The 23434-nt window shown below is 37.8% G+C and overlaps 1 protein-coding gene across 1 annotated transcript in view; it reads left to right on the forward strand.

Moving 5' to 3' along the window:
- Nucleotides 1–23434, forward strand: part of LOC119794365 (zeta-sarcoglycan-like) — a 75072-nt gene that overhangs the window by 12076 nt on the left and 39562 nt on the right. The window contains exons 2-4 of the mRNA XM_038301889.1: nucleotides 4251–4445; nucleotides 10242–10343; nucleotides 21210–21297. Coding sequence (XP_038157817.1) covers nucleotides 4251–4445; nucleotides 10242–10343; nucleotides 21210–21297 — 385 coding nt within the window. The remainder of the gene's footprint in view (nucleotides 1–4250; nucleotides 4446–10241; nucleotides 10344–21209; nucleotides 21298–23434) is intronic.

Here is a 23434-nt window from a genome sequence, read left to right on the forward strand (position 1 = left end):
AAACTGAAATATTTTTATTTAAAAAATTCAATGCATAAAATGGTTGAATAAACAGATGCATTTTATTTAAGTGATAAATGCTGTTTAAAGTAAGGGAATATTATTAAAAACGTCTCCTGACCTTTACTGTTTGTTGATTCTCTTTATTCGGACCCTGCTGATTTTTAATTAGTTACCCCTGATCTAATGTATATGCTCTCTGGCAATCTTCAGAAGGGCCTGGACATTTCAATGTAGTGTGTTACTGATGGTAGCCTTTTTTGTCACAACTATTCAGGTCATTCATAAGATGCCTCTGTGCAGTTGTGGGATTTTTGCTTACTGTTCTCATTATTATTTTGACCCCACAGAAGGGCCTGTGGGGTCAAAATGATGGTCTTCTTTTATAGAGACAACGCCCTTGATTTTGCTGGTTCCAGTGTGGCCTCCCATTAGTCCTTGTCCAGTATTCATCAGGAGATTACACCTCACTCTACCCTGACAACTGTCATTATTTTGCAGAAGACTGTATTGTAATATACACCCAGAAAGCAAATAATGCTTCTACACTGAAAGTTATCAGAATTACTCTGAAATTAGTCGGATGAACACTACCCTCCAGAGACACTTTGATCCATTCTAGTGCACTTTACAACTGTTATTTTTTCTTTGTGTTGCATTTATTAACATTGTTAATAGATTATATAAAGTACATTTAGATCTGTGTTGAACTGTGACATTTTTAACAGTGTTTAGGAGAAGGCTAAAAAAAAGAGATGTTTGTTTGTTCATTGAACGCTAAGCCCAGGTATTGTATCAGATTGGAGTGGTCATAACTAGGTTCACAAGGGCTGCATCCCAACATCTGCCCTAACCCCTCAGTCACTATAGAAAGCATGGTTTCCATAGTGGACTTTATACTGAACTGAGTTAAGTAGGGGTGTGCAAAATAATCGTCATGATGATGCATCGTGATTCTAATTTTCGTGATCTACTGCATCGATTCTTGACGCCAAGTATCGATTATTAATAAAAAAAAATGAATAAATAAAATTGCATGAATGGTTGGCGAACATCAGCCAAAAACAAGTGTAATACAACTTCCAGTCCAGTAAATGTTGCTGCAAATGTGTTGACGCACGCTGCCTTGTGTCACAAGCATTTCCGGCCGTGGGTACTGCGCCGAGTCATTCAAAAACAAAACATGGAGGAGAAAATATTGCAATGCATCGCAATAATTCAAGTATCGTGATGCATCGTGATAGAATCGCATCGTGGCCTGTGAATCGTGATTCGAATCGAATCGTGACTTCTTTGGCAATACCCACCCCTAGAGTTAAGTGACCGTTCGGACAGATTATCACTACTTATCGCTCCCCATTGGTCATGTGACTCAGACTCCCCGCACAGTGCCTACCCCACCTTTTGTCTCTCTTGCCCCCAAAACAAAGCCCATGATCTGCTCATCTAGTAACCATGGTTGCAAACTACTTTTCAAGGTGTATTATGGGAAATTTTGAGTCATTTTTTTTTTATCCACTAGACATTCAGACACTCCTATAAAATGGCATAACTACTATATAGCACTCTATGTAGGGGCGGATGTCAGACACAGCCAAGGACTCCTAAACTGCTGAGCTGCAATAGTCAGAATGTTTAAATTCTACCCCACAAAAAACACTTATCGAACACTTCAACCGCATCCCACAAAATGGTGGACCAATGCAATGACTTGCAGTTTCAGTCTGATAGTTTGTTTACTAATTGGAGACCTAAACGGTCCCTCTGTGTATGATGAGGAAACAAAAGAGAGAACCAAAGAAAGAAATTGGAATGGACTTAGTTAGCTAAGTGGCAAACAAGAAAGGAGAAAGAGATGGGTGGGAGAAGGTGGCCAGACCTTCTACATTCCCTGTTATGCTCACAAAAAACTGCTGAGAACGCTGTGCTAGGCAGTTTCTATTATTCCAAGATCAGTTTCTAGTATCGGCATCGTGTTGGAAGTTATGACATTGCTCACTGAAGCCAAGCTAAAACATTCATGGGCCTTTTGACTTGACATGAATAATAAAGTCAACTCCTGACAATATGTATTAAGCACATTTTTGAACTTTAAATCCCTACACTAACTTTTTTAACATGTTCATCAGAAAGTGGCCAGTTACTTATGAACCCTCCTAGCTGATGCGTGTCTTTGAGAGACAATTTGCTCATTCCCAGGGTTTTACCATCAGCTTTACAAAGCCATCTTACTGCGCTACTACTTAAAGATTCTCCATGAGACATTGATTGGCAGCAACTTCCTAAACATTTCAGCATGAGCAGAGGAGTAAACAGGAGAGCTGCAGGAAGCTGTCACTCAGACCAACTTGTTTGTTATTTAAGCGGCGAGATGCTAAAATGTCAACAAGCAATTAGCATAGAAAACAAAGCTGTGACAGGTTATTAAATCCATACAAATGACCTCTCACGGTGAAAAGCCTTTTAGTAGAATATTCAAGATTCTTTTTGAGGAGAGTAACTTGTATTAATTTAATTTAGCTCCAAAATCTAATGGATTTAATAATCTCTTTTTCATTTTCCTACAACTTGCATGTAACCAATAATTTTGACAGATAATTCCACTTGTTTAGCAATTGATTTATCTCCTTGTTAGGTGCCAGTCTTTGTTGATTACAGGGCAGTTTTCCTGTAAGACTTGTATTCCTTAGCTCATGACTTGCTATAGCTCAAAATTCGTTTTTACCCAACTAACAATCAACTGTTTGCGTGTGTGTGTGTATGGGGGGAGGGGGCTGGGGTCTTATAGGTACAACAACTGGTCCCCATTAGAAGTTATCTTCTTTTGGTGGGGTTTGGGTTTAGGAGTAAGGTGTGAATTGAGTTTAGGTTAGGTTTAGGTATGTACTGGTAATGGTTAGGGTCAGGCTACAGAAATAAATGCAATATGAATAGAAGTCAATGGATAGTTCCCACAAGGGTATGGTGACACAACGTTTATAAGTGTGTATTTCATTCATTGTGGGATGCAATTTCTGGAAAAATAGCTTTTGTGAGGACTAACAGCTCTAGAACTATATCTATATCCAAAACATCATTTTGCTCTTACTGTACAGTATTTGTGTTTTTTTTTTGTTTTTTTTTACTTTTTCACTTTCCTCTGCTATTTATTTATAACTATATAAATACATAGCTATGTCTATAATTGTGTGGACCTTTTATATTGCCAGATCAGGGGTCACGGGCTTCTCAGTGGAGCAGTGGATAGCACTGCTGCCTTGCAGCAAGAAGGTCACAAGTTTGATTCCTAGCCCGGGCTCTTTCTGCACAGAGTTTGCATGTTCTCCCTGAGCATGCGTGGGTTATCTCTGGCTACTCCGGTTTCCTCCCACAGTCCAAAAACATGAGTGTTAAGTTAATTGGCTTCTATAAATTCTCTTTAGGTGTGAGTGTGTGCGTCAATGGTTGTTTATCCTGTTTGGACTGTCCAGGGTGTACCCCGCCTCTCACCCGTAGACAGCTGGGGATGGGCACCAGCACCCCTTACGACCCCACTTGGGATTAAGCGTATCAGAGAAAGGATGTGATGGATGGATCAGGGGTCACATTTAGTACTAAGGTGTAAATTAAGTTTAGGTTGGGGTTACCTGTAATGCTGAGGTTAGGTTTTAGGTTTAGGCTTAGATATATGGTTAGGGTTACTAAAACTATTTCAAGCCCTAGAAGTGAATGGAAATTAATGGAAAGGCCAACTATAGAGAGACGTGTGGGTGGGGGATCAGTGAGGAAAATATTTCAGAAGATATAATACTGAGAACCTTTTGTACCAGAGGACATTTTGTTGGTCTTCACTTCTGATTTTGCTATCAGTTTTGGGACTAAGGAGTAAATTGAGTTTAGATTAAGATTAGGGTTAGGTACACACTGGTTATGGTTAGGGTTTAGAGTGGTTGTCAGGGATTATTATTGTATAAAAAGGGTTTGCAATTAATTGATGGCAATGGAAGTCCACACAGCCCTCACTACACGTGGCAAGATGAGAATTTGAGTGTTGTTGTTTTTGTTTTGTTTGTCTTTTTATTTTTCCTCTGTTTAGCAATGTGTCATCACTTAAAGGCGTACCAGCCATTTCATATCATGGAGTCAATTTAGTGGTGCTTTCAGGGTAATGAACACTTACAGCATGTGATTGGCTTTGTGAGGAATGACCAATGTACTTGTGTGATGGACGACCACCTGAGACAAATCTCTTTTCTGTGTTTCTTTTCCAGATTACCCAGGAGCAGTTTATTCTGGCCTCTCAGTCCCTGCATCTCCAGAGAGCGAGCTGTGAAGCCGTATATCCAGTGGGATTGTACGGCTGGAGAAAAAGATGCCTCTATTTCTTTCTTCTGGTGCTCTTTGTCACCATGATAGTAAACCTGGCCCTTACTGTCTGGATTATTAGGGTCATGAATTTCTCAATGGTGAGTTCAAAATCTCCTCCACAGTAAAATTATTTTGTACCTTATCTTTTCACTTCTTAAATGTGCAAAAAATATAACTTAACTTGATGGTAAACGATTCCATCAGAGATAATTTTGATTCTTTCAAGCTGTTCATCAGTAAGCATCTCATTTTTCTGCTTTGCAGCTAACCACTAGTGATAGGAGACCATAAGCAACACCATTCTGGAAAATGTCATTGTGATTATAATGAATTCTGTCCAACTACCTTCATTATAACAACTGAACGTTCTTCATAAAAGTTGTTTTCAAGTTTTGTGTGAAATGAGAATTAAAGATCTAAAATGTTGCACCAGCTTCTAAAGATTGCACAAAAGCCTTTTTTATTCAACCCAACTTTTTGTGATAGTTTACAACTGTCTTGTTTTCCTGTTTTTTTTTTTTTTTTTTTTAGATTTAATGAACCATGGATTTTGTAGCATTTAAAAAAAGTGCATGCCCTCAAAAGCCTAGTCATGATGGTCCATCTAGTGTCTTATTGCATCAAGATTTACTTCAGTGACGATAAGCCTTGTTTTCCCAGTCAGGGAGATGCATCCCCATACCATCATACTTACTTAACTCTGCTTCATAACCTGTAGCTGTATTTGCCTTACATTTATGATAACATTTAAAATAAATAAATTATATTTCTAATGGTATAAAATTTGCTGCCGTTATGACTTTTTACATACAACTAAGCACACTAATTAATGATAGTTACATAATTAATGTAAACATGTTCCACATCTTTATCTGTTTTTTAACGGTTTTGTATTAGAAATACACAAAATATTGGGGGCCAGCTTTGGTGGTGCAGCGGTAAGTGGCGTGACCTCTGTATGAAGGCCTTAGTCCTCGACGTGGCCAAACAGAGTTTGAATCCGGCCTGTGGTTCTTTGCCGCATGTCTCCCCTCCTCTCTTGTTCCCCCTTTCCTATCAGCCTACTTTAAAATATTGAGCCACTAGTGCAGCAAAAACCTCCAAAAAAAAGAAAGAAAAACGGTTTCTTACAGATTTAAGATTTTCTCTTAGTGTGAACCTGGAAGAAAATGAGTAGCTGTGCAATAATACATTTGACGATTGTCTGTTATTAAAATAACCCACACAATACTTTTGTTTATTTGGAAACTGACACTTTGAAGCATCCCTGCTTGATAGAGCCTCAAATGGTTGAGTTTTAATAATGTTGTTATTGTCAAATACAGCTGATTTGTTACTGTTTGTTTAAAATGTACAGATTTTAGGATATTCCACTATTGCAAATGATTAGAACAAAGCTGTTAAAAAAAAAACATAAATGGCTTTTTGTACTAATATACAAATGATAACTATCAGTTCCTTCTCCCACTTTAACCTTTACATACTGACTTATTGGGGAAAAATGTGTAATTAAAAGCCCATTGAATTGTGCTCAAAACATTGCCTATTACAGTTTGGGTTTTGGCCAATCTTTCTTGTTATGAGTTGGGACAACTTGGCAGCTGGACCCACTGACACACAGTCCGTTAATCTGAGACAAAACCAAAACCAGGAGGTCCTCTGGGATGTGACATTTTCAGGGACAATGCACACTATTAACCATAATAGTCAACAATGTCCCAATGGCACAAGTTTGTTTTTTTGTGTGTGTTTCTTTCGTTTACTGTGGTAAGAGTTTTTCTGACTAATGCTACAACCTCTGTTACCTCCATCAATCTATGCCATCACTAAAATACACTTCAAGATCTCCATACACCTATAGATAAACAAAGAAGTGGATATGGGGAAAAAAAAACCTGTCTTTTGGCCCAGTGTTTGTTCATGCCTCAGGTCTAATGTATTAGTGTTTAACTGAATATCAAAATTAGAGAATTAGCATTCTCCTGGTAATTTTGAAAATGTCATGGTTAATTAGAACTGTCCCATTTGTAGGTGCGGAGTACAAAAACCGTCTGCCAGCGTTTCCATTTCTTGTGGATTCACTAATACACATTGTCCAAACTGTAGGTGCAGGCTAAGATAGATGTCATTTTCTTCTATTTCTTTTGGAGTAACTCAACTGTGTCCAAGTTTTAACCATCTGACTGAAGAGGTTATACATGCAATAAATCAAACTGCTTTGGATGCTCAGAAAAAAACTAAGTTTAAGGAATCGAATGTCTCACTCTCCACAGTTAAGTAGGTTTTTCCTCCCCATGGATCTTGATTGGTTCTGGCCACAAAAAAAAACCCTGCTCCTTTATTGATTTATCCTTTTTTTTTTTTTCTTAAAGCAATACTGCATAACTTTTGACCCAAATATTAGCATAATTTGACATATATTATATCAATGCTATGTGCAGACTGTCGTTCTCAAAAACCTGCCTTAACTTAAGTTGCTGTAACTTAGAGGGTCAGATTCATCACTGACTGAGTCATGAGACCCAGAGAGTAGTTACATTGAACTCTGAGCTACCATTAAATACCAGAGCTAACTTGGGTAAAAGTTTTGTTATCCAACAACACCAATGAGGCTAACCTGATCAGACATATTATTGGGTTTCTGTTGTAGGATTTCTCTCTAGACTTTGCAAGTCGCTCCATGACTTCTCAATCTGCTGGTCGAGCTGTTATTACATTCCAAAATATGGAGGGAGACTGTTTCATTTAGCTACAGTGCATTGTTGCCAGTTGCTTACAGAGAATGCTAAGTCAGTTTGCTGCTGGGGGTAGCCGTGCATTGATTAAAGGGGGTTGAAAGATGAGAGATTCCTCATAGAGGAGGTGACAAAATACTGGAAATCTACAGCAATGGATGGAAAACTAATGATATCGAGGAGAGACTTGAGTAAAAATCGTTAAGAAAACAAAACAAAGGCAAATTGTTCATTTGTTAAAACATCTGATTCTCAAGAGTTTGGGGAAATATTCTACAGACCAGACCTCTTCAAATCTAGTGCTTGCGATCTGGTGTCCTGCACCTTTTACATGTTTCTCTGCTGATGCACATCTGAGTGAAATACTCAGGGTAGTAGCGGGACTCTGGAGACCTTTGCTGTGTACTGAGGAGGTAATTTAGCCATTTGATTCAGATATGTTGAAGCAGAGAAATCTAAAAGGTGAAGGATGCTATAGAATAATTAGACAAAAGTGGAAACAAACAAAGTTGCAAGTGTGTCTGTTTTTGAAATTTTTATAGTGTAAATATTTCTCTGAAGAGCTGCATTTATAACTCGGACATGCTTAGGTGAGAACAAATCCAAAATACACTTTTTTATTGTTGGAATCTGTTCCATCAGTCTAATCTTAATAATTACCTACAAACTCCAAAATAATTTTACAATCCTGGACTTATTGAATGTCCTTACAGACCTGACAAGAGCTGCATTAATCTTAGACCTGAAAATCTGATGAATCTTTACCACCTCTGCCCTTTTCATTAAATCTAAATAAATTGGTCTCATAGTGGCTTTTAGTTAATAAAGACCATCCAGACCATCATGTTTCCACTGTGACTATTTAAAGACTTCTGCCTTTTTTTCCCTACCTTCTGGACAACACCTCCATGTCCAACATCCTATTTTCACTCCCTTGCTCCCTATGGAGTTGTCACATCCACTGCCTCACCTCCCCTTAAGCTCTCCAGTGACTCTAGCATCTGTCTGCTGTCATACAAAGACCTGCACTCTGTCCAAACCCTCCTCCTGCACTCCTTTGATTCTTGTTCTGCTGTCTGTCCCCACTCCCTGCTCTCACATATGATAATGCTCTCCCTGCTGTTGCTCTGCTCCTAAATTCCTCTATCTCTATCCATTTCTGCTGACAGCTCTGTATACCCTTTCAGCACATCCCTCATCTCATCATACACACCCTCACAAAAGCTGTCCTCTCACAACTCTTTGCTCATTGTGCTGTGCCTGTACATAATCTTGTCCAATTTCAGCTGAATTATCTGCAACCAAAATAATTTCCTGAACCGATGTGATGTAAAGCTAACATTTATCGTCTGCTATATTTGCACTTCTGTATTCCCTAACCTGAATGTTTTTCTTTTCTGTTTTTTTTTTCTTCTTCTGCTTGTGTTTTCGTTTAACAAAAACAGCATGGAACCAAATCATGTGTAAACTATTCAGCTGGAGGGGAGGAGAGAGTCTAAATCATCTGTCAGAATAAGATGAACAACCAGGTCGTTGAAAAATTGCAGCTTTTACGGATGGTTTTGTTAAGTGTGCATTTCTACACCACCAGCATGAGGTTGTCGCCATTAAGACTTTGTTTGTATCATCTTGAATTCAATCTTACAATAGCGGAGAAGATAAGATAATTGAATTTATTAAAAGCTGTTTAATTAGGCTTTAAAATATGAATATGAATCATAAAAAAAACACTCATTCATCATTGTGATTTTGCTGAGATCTGAGGAAAATGTCAGACTAGCCCAGTTAGCTGGAAAATCTAACTCTGAGCTTGTTTTGACCAAACCAAGCTCTTTCTTTAATCAATGTATATTTGATCAATTGTTTATATTCCAGTTGTGGATCAAGTTGGCTAGTTTTTAGCCCTATTATTTGCTCCTGTTCATGCATATCTATCAAAATTCAGCGCCATGTTTCCTGCCGAGGTCTGAGCACCAAAGAAAATGTAATTGTATCAATACATTTCTCCTAATTGTCCTTTCTCTTCATGTGAGTTTTTCAGATTGAAATATTTTGAGACCTCTTTACTATATGCATGGTGAACTAGGTGTTGAACATGACACCATTTTTTTTTCCCACTTGGTGCTGGTACCAACCCAAGTAATCCATTCAGTAATTCTCTTCATATTGCAGAGGCACTCAGTTTTGGTGAAATTATATTAAACAAGAGTAAGACACTGAGCTTCTCACTCCAGACCTTTAGGTAGAGTTGTAAAGTGCATGTGGGGAGTGTCGTTCTCGTGGTTAGAGCAGTGCGCAGTTCAATCCCCACAGCCCGCACTCGAGTCCCTGAACACCACTCTTATTTGAAAAAGCCAGGATAGATTTTTAGTCTGGTTACATCAGAACCCAAAGGTGGACTTTTCTAAGAAGACCATTTTCTAAGGCTGTTTTCATCCATCCATTTGTCCTTCCTTCAAGTATCTGCCTCTTTGTTATCTACCGTATATACCCATCATTTCATTTGTACCAGAGCTTTATAATCCCTCAAGTTTAATATTTCTTCATGTCGATAAAACGTTCTAATTGATGCTTTTTCTCCATGTGAGTCTCTCCTAGTTGAAATCCTTTCATCCTTTGATGGCTCGTTCATATTTCTATCTATTTATCTGTACTATGGAGTTGGAATAAGCATAATGATATGTGTTAAACATTGGACAAATTTGTATGAAAAGTGGACAACCAAATAGCTCTACTATTTTTACTATCAAATATTTTAATATCTATTGGTACAGCAGACAATCTTTCCCAAGAATATCATTGATTTAACTATATGAAGTTTGTCATTAGCGCATGATAAATACTTGAAGTTATTAACACTATTCTCTACTAGTGTTACTGACTATAAAAGTAATCATAACAATGTTTGCATCGAGCTTAAAAAGCGGAATACAAACATCTGTATTCAAATATTCAAATATACCAACTGGATGTTGGTACCAGCTGAATGTCTAAGGTCTTCTTAACTCGATGTTTTGTCCTGCTTTCTATGGATCAGCCCATGCTTATTCAAAATGCAGCTTAGCATTTATTTGTTTTATATAAAGCGCTAATCATCTGAATCAAAACACAGTCGGTACAGCTCAGCCTAGTGTCACTTATCTGATTTTTGGGTTTCAGGACGGAATGGGGAATCTGCAGCTGAACCATGATGGGCTCCATCTGGAGGGAGTCAGCGAGTTTCAGATGCCGCTATATGTGAGCGAGATTCAGTCCAGAAGGGTGAGTAGCTGTCGTTATTGGCCAGAGTGAAGATCCTTTTAATCACGACTGAAAGAAACATGAAAAGGTTTTTCCAAAGCAGAAGACAGGCATTGATCCTTTGCTGTTTTTGTGTTGAGGAATTTTAATCAATTCATTAACAACAAAGGCCAAATCAAACAGTACTTTGAAGTCAACTTATATCAGAGAGATTACCCCCTCACCTCCCTGTCCTCTCATGTTCCACCATCCTCCCAACAGACTACCATAACCCACCCCACGTCACCAGAATAGGCTCCTCACAGCTCCTCTTAGACCTTTAGGAGACTATAGACTATTGGAGGGGGGGGCTGACATGAAGCTACTTAATGGATTTCCAATCAAGCCCCTGCAGTAAATCCTTCTGCTTCCAGTTTTGACTCCCCATTTCTCCTCTTTGATGCTTAGTAAGAATATCCAGCTCAATTTCCCAAAAAAGTTGATCCACATTTCCTGCTCCCACGCAAATCAGACTCTGTTGGATCATCCTCCTTTTCAGTGATTAGACATGGCGCTGCAAGCAATTTAAAGCTTTGGAAGCTGGGGCTTCCCGGCTAATTTGAATTTTAGGGATGTCGATTGAGGAAGTTGCTCAGTCACGGGTCCGATTTGTTACAGCAGAGTTGGAACTGAGTTAGATTACCAGTTTGAGCCACGTGACTGCATGTTTATATTTTTAGTTACAGATAAGGACCCAGCCACTCACCATGATTTACAGTGGGCAGAAGCAGTGGTTCAGTTGGATTTAAGAACCACCTACAGATAAAAACTGCTTTAAGTTTCCCTCTTATCATCCAGTAATGGATATTTGCACAAGAAGCTCAATGAGTCACATAGTGAATCACACCTTAGTGATCAGTTACCTGCTCCCCTTTACTGTTGAGAAATAATCATAGTGCTAGATCGACAACATAAACAGGAAGAAAGGTCTAGGTTTTTACCTCCCCATTAGGTTTTCACATTTTTATTAGAAAAATATTCTCATTTCCCTTTTTATTTAAAACTTGACTTCACCAGAAAGGACATATCTAGGTTAAAAAACATTTTTTTTGTTGATAGTCCAAGATGTGCAGCAGAAAATATAATGAAACAATAATCACATAATAAAAAAGAATCCTAAAAATATAAAATACCAACTCACACATACAATATATAAACATAGAAAATAATTTTTTTTGTTAATTAAACATGAAGTAGATTGAAGTACTGGATTAAAAATCTATATTTTTCCTTCTCATAATTATAAACTACTTTGTGTCTGTCATGTAACATCCTAGTAAACTACATGTCATACAATTTATTTAGATCAATACTTATTAGATAACAATATTTATTCTACCAAGTAAGGCTGTTTTTTGTTCAACTTTTTTCTTGTAAATAACTTTTTGTTTTTTTTTGTTTTTTTGTCATTGTACTATGAATTATAGTGGCATGGATAAAGTAAGGTCTTGGCTTTTAACTTAATTGAACCTTATAAAGGCAAAGTAAAGCAAGTTTATTTTTATAGCGCAATTCAGGACAAAGACAATTCAGACTGTTTTACATTATTAAACGATTAAAAGGAAGCATAAAATAAAGGCAAGTATAAACACCTTCTAATTGAAGCTAAAAGTTTAAAAGGGATATTCAATACTAATTATTTGGTGCCATATTGCACATGTGTTAAAACCAGATTGTTGTTTTGAAAAAACTGATAAACGAAGCAACATATTGCACAGGTACAGTTAATCAAGTGTTTGTTGTTGAGGCTGCTGGCTCCCATTATGGTCTCCAGAGAGTCTGACTGATCTATAAATAGCAGCAGATGCAGGTGTAACTTTATTGGAGTGAAACTTCGACTTCAATCACTCTCGCCTTGCTATCAGAGGAGATGGTAGGTAATATTTCTGAATTTCTGCTACAAACGACAGTTTTAAAAACTGGCTTGATGAAAGCTTCCCTCTTTGTTCTGGGACCAGTTTGAGCTGGCTAACAGTGTTGTCTTTCAGTTAAAGGGAGTCTTTTATATTAGGCTGAAGAGATGGTGAGTAAAAAAATGACTCTACCAATGTAGTTGCAAGTAGTATTAAAAACAGCTGGTTTGATATTGACCGATGGCCTATGTAAAGTGTTTACCTCATCATAATATTACATGGACTGGTACCACTTATGACGGCAACGAGACCTCCACCTAAAGTCTTAAGGCCAATTTATACTTCTGATGCATAGCCTCTGCAGCCGTCAAATCTGTCTCTGTGCCCCGAAACCGTCGTCGCACACCTAAAAAAAAACCTGACTACACGTTGGACGGTCGTAAACCCGCACAGACCTCAAGCGGAAGTGCGCAGACAAAAAGCAGCTGTGATTGATCCTTGGTATGCCTTTCCGAATGTCTGTGTGGTCGTCCTTCTCCATTCAGTGCCGGGGCCGACATTTTTAGAAACCGAGGAATAACAACAATGGATAACCACGACGAAAGGTTTATCAAGGAGGTTTGGAAGTACAACCACTTGTACGATGCCTCAGACATACTTGTTTTAGAAAATAAACACTCCTGCCGGCGCCGCCGAAAAAGTTCTTGTGACCATCCGCCAAAGTTCTCGCAAGATCTCGAATAAGCTCCCTCTAGCGCTTTGGCAGGAAACCGCTGTGTGCCCCTAGAAATTCCAGACCGATGGTGCAGAAGCATACCAGCAACACTGGTTCGCCACCAGACGCATGCGACATTATGTGTGCATTTGCATAAGTATAATCCGTCCTTTACTGTGGCAAATCTACTAATGGCTGTCAGGCTCAGAACAATAGCACCCAGTATTTGAGGCCGACAGAAAGATCTATCATAACTTTTATTGAAGAGGGAACTACAGTGAACAGCATCAGCGTCTAAGACAGGAACCTCTGCTGGAGGAGACCACAGGTTAGTGATCACATTTATCTGGAGGAGGATGATAATGAACGTGTGAGTCACTAACCTGGTTTTAAAGTTCAGTCCTAGTCCATAGAATGAGGTTGCTTACAGCCGGTAGGCTGCCACAAGACATGGCGAGCACCGCCCAGGGTGTCCCAGGCGCTGGTCTCTCGGAGGTTGGAGGACAGACAGGAGATCAGCACTCACCAGATGAAGGAAGGCAGGATAATCCAGAGGGCTAAGCCAAAGCTGGTGTAGAAGACGTTGCTCGGTAGTCAGAGCTAGGAGATCAGAGGTCCCAAGAGGTCCTGAAGGAAAATCCAGAATGGTGTCAGATCCAGGTTCAGTAACAGGCAGGCAGCAATCCAACAGAAATCCAAAGACAGGTCAGGCAAATAGATCAGAACAGGGACAGGCAGGCTCAGAGGTTTAGAGGTCAAACTGGTCAGGATCAGGCAAACAGAGACACTTAGATACACTAGAGAAAGCCTCACCAAAGGCTTGAATAATCTGGCACTGATGACTGGTCTAAGCTGGTTAAATAGAAGCTGAAGCAGTTGGATCAGATTAACAGTAATGAGAACTAGGCAGAGCTAGGCAGGTGAATAAAATGAGTAATCAGTCCAGTCATCAGTGCTAAGATCATGACAAATGGCAATGATTACAGCTCCATTCCTAAACCCTCATGCTCCTGTGAGTGTATTTGAAACCATAATTAAAATGCAAAAAAATAAGCTTTTAACTATAAACCAGCCATGGCAAGAAGATTTCTCAGAGTATTACAGCTTAAAAATGTTGCCAAAAATTAAATATACAGTTAAGATATTGTTTTGATTTTCATTTGTTTCATTCAAGGTTTTCATTGTTTTCATGATCTTAGAAGCTCATTTGTCCAGACTCCACTGTTATAGGACTTCACTGTTACTGTAAAGTGGAGAAGTGCTTATGCTTAGATCACACGCATGCATCTGCAGGCAAGTTTTAACTCACTCTTTCTTTTTAAGTGGTGGCAATCTGGACCTAAGCATATTACCACCATCTTTTTAAAAAACTGGAGTTATATTGCGAATGCAATTAATTGCCCACCCCTACAGAGGGACCATAACAGTTATAGTAGAGTCTAGGAGAACTCCTCAGCTGAAGCTTGTTTAAGATGTATTGCTATAGCTATGAAAAGCAATTTAAATAGTAGGAAAACGTTGTGGAGGTTGTTGCATACACCCCATTTTCAGATGTAATCATAAAATTTCTGCAAACCTTATATACGTAGATCAAACAGACTAAAACTCTCAACAGCCAGTTGATCATCTGACTTGTATCCTGTTGAAAATGTGTGGAAAGAACTGAAGATTAGAACAGGTGAGAAATATATCCTAGCAGACTTGGTGACAATTTGTGTGCATGAACAGTAAAAAACTGACCAATGCATGGGACTATCCTCTTCATAGAAGAGTCATTTTAAAGTTGTCAGTTATTAAATTCCCTTTCCACTTAATATTAAATACAGCTCTGCTGCAAATTGAATCTCAGTGGCCACATAATAAATATGTATGTTTGAGAAGAAAAGTGTTTAATATTTTATTCACCCATTGTGTGTTTGCAAACCTACAACAATAAATAAAGTTTTTTTTTTTATTGATGCATTAGAATGCAAGAAGTCCTCAATTTTTTTTTTACATTTTGACAGAAAATAATTAAATAGGAATGAATTTCTACACATTACTGCTCGTGATCCCTGAGTGGAAATCTGTCTTCTCTTTGAATCTCTGCATTTAATTTAATGCTCACCATCTTAGTCAGAATTAACAGAATCCTATGTGACTGCTTTCTTTTAGGCTGAGTTATTGAAGCTGTATGCCAGGCTGTTTCCTTTTGGCTGAGATGTTATTCTTTATATGCAGGGAAGCCTCCTTTTCTGAGGTAGATTTTTTTTTCCAGTCTGATTCAGTCTCAGTGCACCTACACTCCCCATTTATGTGCTGTCTCTTTGATCCAAAGTTGACCTTCCAAAACAGGAACAGTGACTAAAGATCCTTTCATGTGATTTCAGAGTTTGGAAGAGCAAGAACATCTCAGACAAAGTCCCTGAGGAAACAGTTTAAGGCCTATAAACTCTTTAAAGGAGCACCATAAATCAAGAATGCTAATTTCTTTATGATGCGGCACTCCCTTTTTGAGGTCCTGTTTGTGTTGAATCTTGATATTTTAAAGGAACAAGTGTGGAATAAACATGAACCAAATAACCTTTGCAAGGGTTCATGCAGCCAAAACTGAAGATAATAATACAATTAAAGGAAATAATTAATGCCCCTTGACACCATTAGAAGAAACTTTGAAGCTGCAAGTTGGTGATGCTCACGTTCTGTGTTACAGTAGTTGAGGATATAAGCAACTAAAGCAATAGATACTGTAAAAAGGTCAACATTTTCAAATTATTTGGCTCTTTCAATCAATACCACATTTCTATAAGGTCAGAATAACCTGAAAAATAATCAATTAAAAGATTCATAATCAATTAAAAGATCCATAAAAAGAACATATTTAGGTGGTGGTGGGTGGGGGGGTCCACGTTAGATAAACTTTTATGTATTTACTTTTTGTAAATAAAACTCCAGACGATTGACAGCTTTTTTATATATATATTGCTTGTTTAGAAAAGAAAAACTATGAATTATGTGGGATGAAAGAAAGAATTTGGTAATAATAATCCTCACGTTGAATTCATCTTAATAATTGTTGCATGGAGTTTAGAGCTAACTCCACCCTCCCTTTTTTGTTCTGACATTCTTTCTTGCAACTGACAATGCAAGAAAGAAAAATCTGTGCTGTTTAAAAATATTTCTTGCAGGAAAAAAAATGAGGAAAGTAATAGTTTTTTAAGTAATAGATTTTCTAACCATTAATTCTTCTATAAGGCAGAGTGTGGCCTCAATAACTGAGCAGATCGCCAAAAGTATTAACCTGCTGGAAATCATCTTGCTTGACGTCTTACTCCTTAATACACACATGGGCAAAATTGTTGCTACTCCGTCTTTAATGAAAGAAAAACCCATAATAGCCACAGAAATAACACAAGTTTGACAAAAGTAATAAATGAAAATTCTATGAAAATGAACAGATGAAAGTCAAGCATTGCATTTCAACCACGCTTCAGTAGCATGCATTTAAAAATTAAACAGGCCTGGACAAAATTGAGAGTGCCCTTAACTTAATAAGGCAGTCATACCATTCATGTAACTGCCATTGAGACTTCTGCTCCTCTCGGCAGGTATTTTTCTCACTCCTCATTAGCAAACTGCTCCAATTGTCTCAGGTTTGAGAGCTGACTTTTTCAAACGTCATTTTTCAGCTCCTTCCAAAGATCCTCAAAAGGATTACGGTCAGGGCTTAAAGAAGGCAACTTCGGAATAGTGCAATGTTTTCCTCTTAGCCATTCTTGGGTGTTTCTAGCTGTGTGCTAGATGAAGCAAAGTAACCCCAGAGCATAAAGGAGCCTCCTCTGTGTCTCACAGTAGAGACAGTGCTTTTTTTTTTTTCTGGTATGCTTTATTTCTGGTCAGTGCACATTGAGCCGATGTGCCTTGGTAAAAAATAATTATTTTTGTCTCATCTGAAAATTCTACCAGAAGCTGTGAGGCTTTTAAATATGTAGTTTAACTAATTCCAGTCTGGCTGTTCTATGATTTGGCCCATCTTTGGCTCCAACAGTGACAAATGTTGCAATCTGACAATGATGTTCCTTGACCTTGAAGTTTACCTTTAATTTCTTTAGAAATTTCTCTTTTATTACCATTCATGTTATCCATCTATTTGATTGGTCATCTGTTTTGCTACTGTAGTCACATCTGAATAATAAGTAATCTTTTCAACTGTATTCTCTGGAACATCAGGCTGCTCTGAGATATTGTTATAGCCATTAACTTTAATATGTTCATCTATTAGTTCTTTTCCAATCTCCTCAATTAACAATTTCCTTTTTTTCCCTCTATTCCATGTTGAGTTTGGTACACACCATTTCACCAAACAGCACAATGACTACCTGTAACTCTATATATAGACCCACTGACTAATTACAAGATTGTAGACACCTGTGATGCTAATTGGTAGACATACCTTGATTTAACATGTTCCCTTAATCACATTAGTATCTTTTCAAGGTTTACCTTCATTTTTGTCCAGGCCTGTTTCTTGATTTTGTTTATTATTCTGTTGGACCATAGTTGGAAAAAGCAACGTCTGACTTTCAATTGTTCATTTTCATTGAATTTTGATTTATTATTACTTTTGTCAGACCCAAGTTATTTCTGTGACCATTGTGGTTTTTTCTTTAGTTGTACCAACAATTTTTTCCATATGTGTAATATTTTAACCTGGTGACACTATTCTATGAAGAAAAAGCAGAATCTGACACTGGTGGTGACATTTAGGCTGAAGAATGAGGGGAGAAATAGAAAGGCCAGTAGAATGAAGTTGCTGAAGGAGCTGAGAAGAGTTGCAGTTCAGCTTGAAAAGGAGACCCTCCTTGGCTTTGGAGCATAGAACAATGGTTGGCTGAGGTGAGGGAATGAAACTGACCAGATAGGCTGGAACAAGGGCACACAAGGCGGTGATTGGTAGGTGAAACAGGTAAAACTCATGGAACTGAACTTATGCCTTGGCTTAAGCTTTTTAAAAGTGCTAGTAAATAAATGTGTTTAATTGAAAAGTTATCAGCGGATTTTAATGATTTTTTTTTTTTTTTACCAAAGGTGCACCTCAAACCTAGGAACAATCCTTTAAAGTTTGGTGATGATCCACATCATAATCCAGATGGAGGATTTATTTTAAAGATTCTTCAACATTTTTTGGTTGAAAAACCAGAGATTGGTTGCAGTTACTATTGAGAGCTTCTGCATTAGACAAAAAAAAGTCCAGAGGTATTATACTCAAAACAAAAACACAGGGAATGGGGCCGTGCCTCGCTCAAAGTCTCGATCTCCTGATCAAACAAGAAAGCAGAATGCAGATTGAATGAAGGTGAGAGCAGGACAAACACCAGAGGCTGCAGATTTTATTTATTTATACACTTATGAAAGGATTTTAATTAATTTTGCTAAAGGTGAACCTCATATAAATAAACAATTCATTCAAATTTGGTAATGATCCAGATCATGTCTTGAGTTTTAGCTATAGGTGTAAGTTACAGTATGTGGCCACATTTGCTGCTTGACCGAGGTCTGCACTCTCCATGTGCTTTTCTAGTGTTAATTTTATATTCATGCTGAAATTCTATCATAAACTAAAACTTTTATTATTTTTGCTTAAAACGTTCACAGTGGGTGAATCTCATACCAGGTTCATAATATATTAGGAATACATTAAATGCTTTTGGGTCTCTTCTTTGCTTTAACTTGATAAACTTTTGAAGCCTTTTAAAATCAAAACAAAGACTTTTAATCAGGATAATGTGACCAGATTTTGATTTTTATTCTCCTTTATTTTGATTTTTTTATGATTTTACTCACCAATGACATTGAATTGCAATAATAATTCTAAAAAATAAATAGAATCAAAAGTCTCAATGTATTTATTATGTATAGCAAAATTACAAATGTTTATCAAGAATATGTATAAATCATTATGATTTAAGTTCCATAAAATAATCATTTGCATCACAACTTGTTTCAGCTTCTCTTTCGTATCCATCATTATAAGATTATAAGAGCAAATGCTGTCTACCTCACTCACACTGTAAACTTTAATTCATGTTTTGTAGAATCATCAGCTGAGTTATTTTCTACCTATATGATTCAGTAGTTCAGCTTTTTCAAATCTCATTCCAGATGTGGTGTAGATTTCCTGTTTCAATAGATTTTCTGGATAAATAGCAACTGTTCGTTTCCATGATACTATGGCAGGGTTTTGTTTAGGGGTGTAAATAATAATCGTTTTGTATCGATGCATCGATCCAAAAGCCGACGATCCGATGCATCGACACGTCCGCAAGATAATCGATTAATGTTTTTTTTTTCCCTCCGGTCTATTTTTATCCATTTGCTCCTGGGCGTAATCCTCCCGTGCTGCAATGCCGCTAAACCTATTTTGCCCTCCTACCGCGCTTCCTGGTTATACTCTTACAGCAGTTTGTTGCAGCAAGCTTCACACAGACATTTTTAAATTATGCTCAGTATTGAAGCGTGGTCTGGGCTACACACTGTGGGTCTAGATACGGCCGAGGCGATGAGGAAGTGGGGGCGAGTTTAGTCCGACGACGAAGGGACATGAGGGCAAAAAGAGCGGAGATTCAGCTGGAAAAAGCGTCCCAGCGTTCTCGCGCACCTCGCGCTTCTAGCGGGTCAAACTTCACAAGTTTTTTTACGCAATTTCGGTCATAAAAAAAAACAAGCCGGCCTCCTGTCTGGTGCACTGTTTGCAGTCAGCTACAATCTGGGAGAGGTGCAGCGAGCGTCTCTCAAGGGGGCGGTGACGCAACACTCTGAAGCCTTCTTCTTCTTTTTTTTTTAATGGCGGTTGGCAAACAACTTATAGGTGCATTACCGCCACCTTCCAGAATGGAGTATGGACCAGACAAACTATTATATTCTCCCTAAAATACCCGTTCTTCTTAGAAAATTAAAAATACTACCAAAAACTACATCCCCAGATGACCTTTGAAACAATTCCCTTATATCTAGTTTATTTTTATTCCTGTCTAACTCTCTACACAACATCTCTCTTTCCTGAATATATTTATTACATTCTAAAAAAATATGTTGGACAGTTTCTCTGGAGCCGAGGTATTGCATTGAACTCATTACACTGATATTGTGCAGTATTTTTGCAGTATTTTTTGATGCAACTTTTCTACTTCTGTTATTTGCTGTTGTTTCTAAAGAAAATGCATAATGATATTACAGCTTTCATTGATTTATTTCAAACTTGAAACTTTGTTTAGCCTGTAAGGTGTAAAAAAAAAATAATAATAATAATAAAAAAAAAAATTAACCGATTAATCGATTAATCGAATCGAATCGAATCGAATCGTGGTGTATTCTTAAGTATCGAAAATAATCGAATCGTTGGGTCAGGAAATCGATACTGAATCGAATCGCCATGATGGATGTGATTTACACCCCTAGTTGTTACGATTTGCTCTGCTGCCTGCAGATGCTTGAAAATCAATAGAATAACGTTCACATATTTGGAAACCAGAGAAAAATTAGCGACTCTGTTGATTACATTTTCAAACTGTCAGCTTTTTCACATAGATTTTTTTAACTCTTCTTCACAATATTATGGTAGCAACACTTTTGACTTATTTCAATTGTCTTTTCAAACTGAGAGCTTCAAACGTTGCTGTTCGGTTGATGAGCAAACCCATACAGCAACACTGGGAACACCGAAACAAGGACAAAGTCTAAGGATATTTTTAATTACGTCATTTCATTTTCTTGTACAGAAATTGGGATTATGGGAAATGCAGATTGGTATAATTTACTTTCTTGACACCTTAAACTGTACTATTTGTATTACACACTTACAGATTTTAAAAGTACTACAATTGGAGAAAAGAAACTAAATTATTACCTGTATCGAGTTCTCCTTTTGTAGAGAATTTTGGGATAAAATAGCTTTTGAGAATTCAGAGCCTGATCAGTATTCACACAGTGACATAGCAATGTGCCATCACTCAAATGTCAAAAAAGGCATAAAATTACTAAATACAAAGCCGACAAAAAGCGGAACAGGTCTGCAGCTCAAGTGTCTTTCTTTAAGAGCTGAACATCTGCACATCAGCATCCTTTTTCCTGAAACCTCAAAATCTAACATCTCGTGTTTGAGAATTATTATTTTTTTTTTTATTGTGGCCTAAAACTGACAACATTCCCATGCAAAACAAATGTTAACAGCATTTTAAGCCCAACAACATCATTATTTATGGACTTATTTTGTGTGTGTATGTCTGTTTTATACCCTTACAGGACAGTGTGCTGGTCTTAGGATCAGAAAGGAATGTAACTCTGAATGCCAGAAACCACCAAGGCCAGCTGACCGGTCAGCTCACAGTGGGTATGTATTCCAGTCCTTACTATTGATTGATTTACTTTATTGATCTCACTGTGGAGAAATGTACTCGTTACATCAGCTCAAATAGTCAAAGGAGAAGAAGAATGTGCCAAAGGAAGACAAAGGTTTTTTTTTTTTTTTTTTTTTTACATGGGTATTTATATAGATGGATGTTTATATACTTATAGTTATTATTGCACTGGGTTTCAAATATAGAGAAACAGGTTATTGCACAGGGTCTCAAAAAGTAATTGCACATTATAGATTGCACAAGTTATTGCCGTTGTAGTGATGCATTGTAGAGTCTGGTTGCAGCAGGGATGTATGAATGAATGCAGTAGTGCTCCTTTTTACAAACAGGGTGTGAAAGGCTTTCACTAAAGGAGCTTACTATGCCCAGGTGGCTATGCCACAAATCTGTTTCAGTGACCAGTGTGAACTTACTTTGCTTTCAAGTTAATATATTCCCTGAATCTTAACACACAGCCATATTCGATAAATTGGAACATTATTGCAAAGTTATTTTTAAGCTACATAATGGACTATGTGAATAGAGATCAGCTGAAACAGGTTTTTAAGGCCCATGTGTTATATTTAGAGAATAATAATAATAATAATAATACATTTTATTTAACAGCGCCTTTCTTGACACTCAAGGTCACTTTACAAATAATACAAAAAATAAATAAAAAGAGATGAAAATACAAAATACAGATACAGGAACATAAAAAACCAGAGAACAAAAAAACAATTATGGATAGGGAAAAGAGCAGTGAGAAGAACGACTCTTAATCAGGGCAACCACCGAGACGGTCAGTTAGGTTAAAGAAGAGCTTTACTAAATAGGGAACAGGGCACCGTGTCTGGCAGGATCTTGCTGGGTTCTGCTTGGGGAGATGATTAGGGTGATGGTGAATAACTGGTCAGAGAAGGTGGGAAGGTGGAAAATGCTGAACTCACAGGGATTGAGGTTTGTCTTAGGCTTGGAAGGATGGTGTCCTGGGTCCAGGTGCAAATTAACACTCTCTCATGGTGACGGTGTGTAAGAGGGTGGACAGGCAGGCGGGCTCCTGGAGGAGGGCTGAGGCAGACTGTGACCTGAGAGATCCAACAGACGAGGAAGGTCCAGGCTTGGAGGTTCAGATGGCTTGGATGGGGAACACGCTGGTAGCGAGAAAAAACTGACGCCCTCCTGCTGCCCATCATACCCCGCAGAGGGGGTGGGGGGGAGAGAGAGAGAGAGATAGATAGAGAGAGAGAGAGACGCCAGGCCTGCAGTATGACAGCGTGCCGATATCGATTATTTCGCCATTAGCCTAACCGATCCCCGACACAGTGATGTGTAAAGTAGTTTCCTGTTATTACCTATAATTATTTTACTTACAGCTAAGCAAAAATGAAAAATTTTAATCCATAGTCAACATGTTAATACAGAACATTGTATTTAATGAAGAACAGGTTTTCTAGCTGTTTTATGTTTTTTTCTTTTTTTTTTTGTTTCCCTAAAAGTACCTCAAACCTGAAATTACACTTATTGGAACAAATTTTATGATTTTGATTTCTGCGTTTCAAAGAGAGATAGACTGATCAGACGTTAAATTGGTAATTATAATATACGGTAGTTATCTATATTTGAACTACAGGCAATGTCCCACTGCATGGACGTGAGAACAGATCTTCATTAAGATTCATAAATACAATTATATTTAAAACAGTAACATAAATGATATTTTAATTTTTATGCAGACTTGGTCTGCATGTCTTACCTTAAGTCGGATCTTGCCAACCTGCAACAGTCCAATATGTTGGTCGAAAGCCCAAGAGGTAAAACTGATCAGCTTTATACTCTGTTTAGCCTAGCCTGTTAAGCCGGATAGACCAGGGAATGGAGCTGGTAGAGCCTCATTTAAAAGGTGGAACCAGAGCAGGACTGACAGAGTCTATGGAAACAGGTTAGAACCAATCAGATAACCCTGAATATGATGAAAAAAGTAATCTTTAAGAAGAAAAGCTATTTATTAATTCCCCAACACATCAAAGGGTATTAATAAAACATAATTCCACCATGGACACAATATCGACCTTTATGGTTACGGAAAAGCTATTTGCATTATGGGTAATTCTGGCACAAGCTTAAACT

The sequence above is a fragment of the Cyprinodon tularosa genome, unplaced genomic scaffold (genome assembly GCF_016077235.1).
Source record: "Cyprinodon tularosa strain WSP-4 unplaced genomic scaffold, ASM1607723v1 ctg477, whole genome shotgun sequence".
NCBI classification, from domain to species: domain Eukaryota; kingdom Metazoa; phylum Chordata; class Actinopteri; order Cyprinodontiformes; family Cyprinodontidae; genus Cyprinodon; species Cyprinodon tularosa.